Here is a 4886-nt window from a genome sequence, read left to right as displayed (position 1 = left end):
CGGACCGTTGGATTGATGAGATCCAACGGTCCTGATCCAAGGGCCCTGAAACGACGTCGTTTCATTTTAAGGGGGGGGGGACCGGGTAGGGACTTGGGCTGGACTGAAATATGGTGCTTTGAGGCATTTGGGCCAAAGGAATGCATGCAGAAATGGCCCAAATTTAAGTTCCAAACAAACCCCTTTCATTGCATTTTTCAATTTTCTCTTTGCAATCTTGTATTATTATTTTTTGTATTTATTTTTCTGATTTTTACAAAGATGGGAAATTAAACTAACAATTAATCTACAACCAATTAATGCCTAGAATTAATCTTGATAACTATTTGCGACTGTCTCACAATTAAAATAATAACAACGTTAAAGTGAACTATTTTTTGTCATTTTCTTCACATCCTATTCTAAAACAAGTTAACGCCTAATTAGTACTAAAGTATAAAATTAAATCCTAAATGCAAAATAAATACGTATTTTTGTATTTTGTAAAAATTAACACGCACAAAATAACAATTATCGGAAGATGACACCAAAACGCACAAAAACTGTAAAAATAAAGAAATATTATTTTGTTTGGGATTTTGGGAATTATTCATATATAAGGCAAAAGTCACGTGCTCACAATGAATGCCAAAGAGACGGTGGAATCTCAAAGAAGAATGAAATGACTCTCATCACCATTTTGGAAATAGATATTTTCGATGTGCGAGGTATTAGTTTCATGGGTCTATTTGTTAGCGCTTGTGGGAACATCTACATTCTAGTCGCGGTGGATTATGTATCTAAATGGGTCGTGGCTGTTGCTTTGTCAAACAATGAAGAAAGGAGTGTGGTGACATTCTTGAAAAAGAATGTCTTTACGAGGTTTGGTACCCCAAGGGCTATTATTAGTGATGGGGGTTCGCATTTTTGCAACAGGGCTTTTGATACCTTACTCACAAAGTATGGTGTCACTCACAAAGTATCGACCCCCTACCATCCTCAAGCAAGCGGACAAGTTGAAGTCACCAACCGGGAGATCAAGAGTATTTTGTCAAAGACAGTGAATGCCAGCCGGACGGATTGGTCAAGAAAACTTGATGATGCTCTTTGGGCTTATAGAACGGCCTACAAAATACCGATCGGGATGTCTCCAAACCGGTTAGTGTTCGGGAAGGCGTGTCAACTTCTGGTGGAACTTGAGCATACAGCAGTGTGGACTTTGAAGAAGTTGAACCTTGAGTGGGATATCATCGCAAACCTAAGAGTGGCACAATTGAATGAGCTAGATGAATTTTAGTATCATGCTTACACAAGCTCATCCATTTACAAGGAGAAGATGAAGTACCTTCATGACAAGTACATACACAACAAGGAGTTTAAAGAGGGTGATCTTGTGCTATTGTTCAATTCCCGTTACGGATGTTTCCAGGAAAGTTGAAGTCAAAATGGAGTGGCCCATTTGAAGTGGTGAATGTAATCCCCTTTGGTGCTTTAGATTTGAAAAATAAGAACAATGAGGTGTTTATAGTCAATGGGCACCAAGTTAAACATTATCTTGGCAAGGTTGATGATGGACATATTGTGGCGGTTCTTCATTTCAAATGATTGGTAATTTGCATCGTGCCATGATGTTAAATCAGGCGCTTCTTGGGAGGCAACCCATGTGTCTTTTTCTTTTTCTTTTCTTCTTCACTAGATAGGCTTTATTTTGTTCTAACTAGTTTTGAAGTGTATGAAGGAATAGGTGTGCATTGCAGGGACTATACCTGGAAAAATTTGGCCAAGTGTTGAAATTATGCGGACTGCACAAAAATATTGCAAACGCAGAGAAGGGTCTGCGACCGCACAATTCTTTGTGCGGACGCACAACTACAGATCCAAAATCACCAACTCTCTGAAGTTGGAATTTGCAGGAAAGTGGCCAAAATGCGGCCACACACAAAAGTATGCGGCCGCACTCATTTTTGTGTGGACCGCAGAGCTCAATTCATGTACAGGTAAAGAGTGCAGGCCGCACTCAAAATTGTGCCGCCACGCTCAGGTAATTTTTGGACCTGACTAGGTCAAAGTATAAATAGGGCTTTTCACAACTATTCACACTTTACGCTCTCTGAACTCCCAAGCACTAGAAAGAACTGTGCATCCCAAAAATATTTCACAAATCACACTCAATTCATCAAGTTAGATTCTCACCTGTATCATCCACTACTAGTATGTTTAATCCATGTTAGATATTTATTCATTTTTATTAATTTTTGTTTTTATTTTCTTTGATTAGTTTAGTTATTTTAAGGCCTAAAAATGTCAAATATTCTTAATATGTGCTTCAAAATCATGTGGGTAGCTTCGTATATGTTCATTAGGGACTGGGTAGATCACTAATCTTGTCAATTTGTGAAAACCATGTCTAATTTGTGAAAAATTGCATGAACCCTAAAGTACTTCCGCGTAAAATTCCAATTCTGCGGCCGTACAATTTTTTTTGCAGTCAGCAAGTCTTAAAAGTTAGGGAAAAGTATGAGTTGAAAAGTGCAGACCGCACTCAATAATTTTGCGGTCCGCACAATAGTGTGTGTGACCGCAGGGTTAAAGATCAGAGAACCCAGTACTCTGAACCTGGGGTTGTGTGGCCGCACTCAAAATTTTGCGGTCCGCATTCTTGGATGTGCGATCGCACTGTGAAATTGTGCGGTCCACACTTCGTAGTCTGCGGCCGCACTCACTTTTGTGTGGTGCGCACTGCCTCTTCTGAGTCTATTTTCCTGCAACTGTCATGCATACACATGTGTTCACTGTGAACTTCAAATCTAACTGATCCCTATTGCTATGTGTGGAGACAATGGATTGCATAGATGGGGTGATACATCAAAAGGGAGGGCTGAACCCTCCCGAGGCCGAGGCAAGAGTAACCTACCACTTTCCATACAAAGAGCAATAATCAAGAAGGTTGCGGCCAACAAAGTCCTAGAATCTTCAGACACTAGTGAATATGCCCCGTGTAGGGAAGCTTCATAGGCCTACTCCGTACAAGCATTGCCGGAAGCCCAATCACAACAAGTTCAAGGGAGATACCAACTCCGCGAGGAATCCTCTACCTCAGCAAGTTCTTCTAAGGGTTCAAATGCCAGTAGCCAGGGTTCAGAACCCTCCTCTACACACACTCCTCCTGCACTAATCGATTTAGATGATGATGATGATGATATCCTGGATGATGGGAGAGGAGGTGACACTCGAGTGGGAGGACTGGAGATGTCGGGAAGGAAAGAGACGTGGGAAGACAGATTTGTCAGCTTAACAACCTTTAACAAGTTCAGAGAGTGGTGGCCCTAGAGATTGCTCACTCTTGAGCGGCAGTTCTTGATGAAGGATTTGGATATTCACAATCCAAACGTCCTTAAACTATTCCAGGAGTGAAAGGGATGCAAATGGTTCACCCACAGTGTCATCAATGCAAATGAGCACTTGGTTAAAGAATTTTATGCCAATGTGGCTCTATATGCGGTGAAATCGGAGGGTCCAATTTATCATTATCAAAGAACCTCGGAAGACCATCTCGAAGTCTCGAGGCTACAAGGTCATGATCGAGTCTCCTTCCTCGAGGTTCGCCGACACTCGATCTTAGGATAATGTTGAACACGACAACGATAGAAATGGGGAGTTCCCGAGGAACGTGGCTAGGACTGACAGAGCCTAGAGAGCTACTCTAAAACCCAAATCAGGGTGCCATATAGTTGTCACATCTCCATATCTTTGTACTTAATGCTTGTTGTACTATGATAGGATTCCCCTCCTATATAAAGGGGATCCTTGCCACTTTGTAAAGGGTTGTTGCTTCAGTTACTCTACACGCAATATAAAGAACATTCTATTTGCTCTAACATATTCTCTTGATATTATTACTTTCATTTATTATCTTCATATTTGTTCATCATTTATTGCTTATCATTGGCCATAAAGAGTCTCCGTTAATTTTATTATAACTGTTAGTCGCATAGCAATTGCCTTTGACATCTCGTAGTCGAGGTCCGGGATCACCCTCGAGGCCCCGAATCGATGAGCTCGAGGCCCCGAATAACTTGCCTATTGGTTTGATTATAGCTCACTCCTTAACTCTACTTTGCCTCTAAGTCTCGCATATCTAAGCATCAACTGCTTAACAAACTAGCATAAAAATAGATCACGTATTTTTAGAGTTCCATCAACAAATTTAATTGTTATTACCATTTTCACGGTAAACAGTTTGGCGCCCACCGTGGGGCTAAAAATAATAGTGATTATTTTCTTGTTGGTTTCGTCCTATAGTGCAAGTTATCTTTCTCGCTTTTTCTTGTCCAAGATCTTCGATTTCAGGTAAAAATGTCTAACTCAGTGAATGGAGGTGAAAACAACAATCTTGAGGACCACGAAGAGAACGGTGTGGCTGTTCCAGGTGTTGGTGTGCCACTACGAAACCATGGGGACGCACCAGACCCAATTCCCATAGATGCGGTCTCGTGCGATGCTCAACACATCGACGTTAGATTGCACACCAACATGAGTGTGCACCAAGAAGATCGACAATAAGCTTAGGAAACCCTGGCAAGGGAAGAACAAAAGGTTAGCCTTCACATTATTTTGAAATGTTGCAGGCACAACAACTGGCTATCGCTTAGCTGCAAAATCACCAGAAAATTCCTAGCACTGTAGCATCGGGGACAGCTCCCCCAGCCGAATAGGCACTGGAGAGATCGAGCAATAACGGATCGATGACCTATTCTGTCATCGTAAAAATGATCGAGGACCTTACCAGAAGGAACGAGTCAGGCAAGAAATTGATAGAAGCTATCGACAAGAAGGTCGAGACCTACAACTCCAGGGTCGACCAAATTTCGGGCGCACCCCCGGTCCTGAAAGGTGTGGATTCGAAG

General features: G+C 41.6%; 1 protein-coding gene across 1 annotated transcript; it reads left to right on the top strand.

Annotated features, from left to right (window-relative positions):
* Positions 1-661: 661 nt before the first annotated feature.
* On the top strand, positions 662-1276 carry LOC138886045 (uncharacterized). The gene has a single exon (XM_070167069.1). The coding sequence runs from the start codon at positions 662-664 to the stop codon at positions 1274-1276; it is 615 nt and encodes a 204-aa protein (XP_070023170.1).
* Positions 1277-4886: the final 3610 nt, after the last annotated feature.

This window comes from Nicotiana sylvestris, chromosome 2, assembly GCF_000393655.2.
Source record: "Nicotiana sylvestris chromosome 2, ASM39365v2, whole genome shotgun sequence".
Lineage (NCBI taxonomy): Eukaryota > Viridiplantae > Streptophyta > Magnoliopsida > Solanales > Solanaceae > Nicotiana > Nicotiana sylvestris.
Note: the sequence above shows the minus strand (reverse complement) of the source record. Positions and strands in the feature narration are given on the sequence as shown.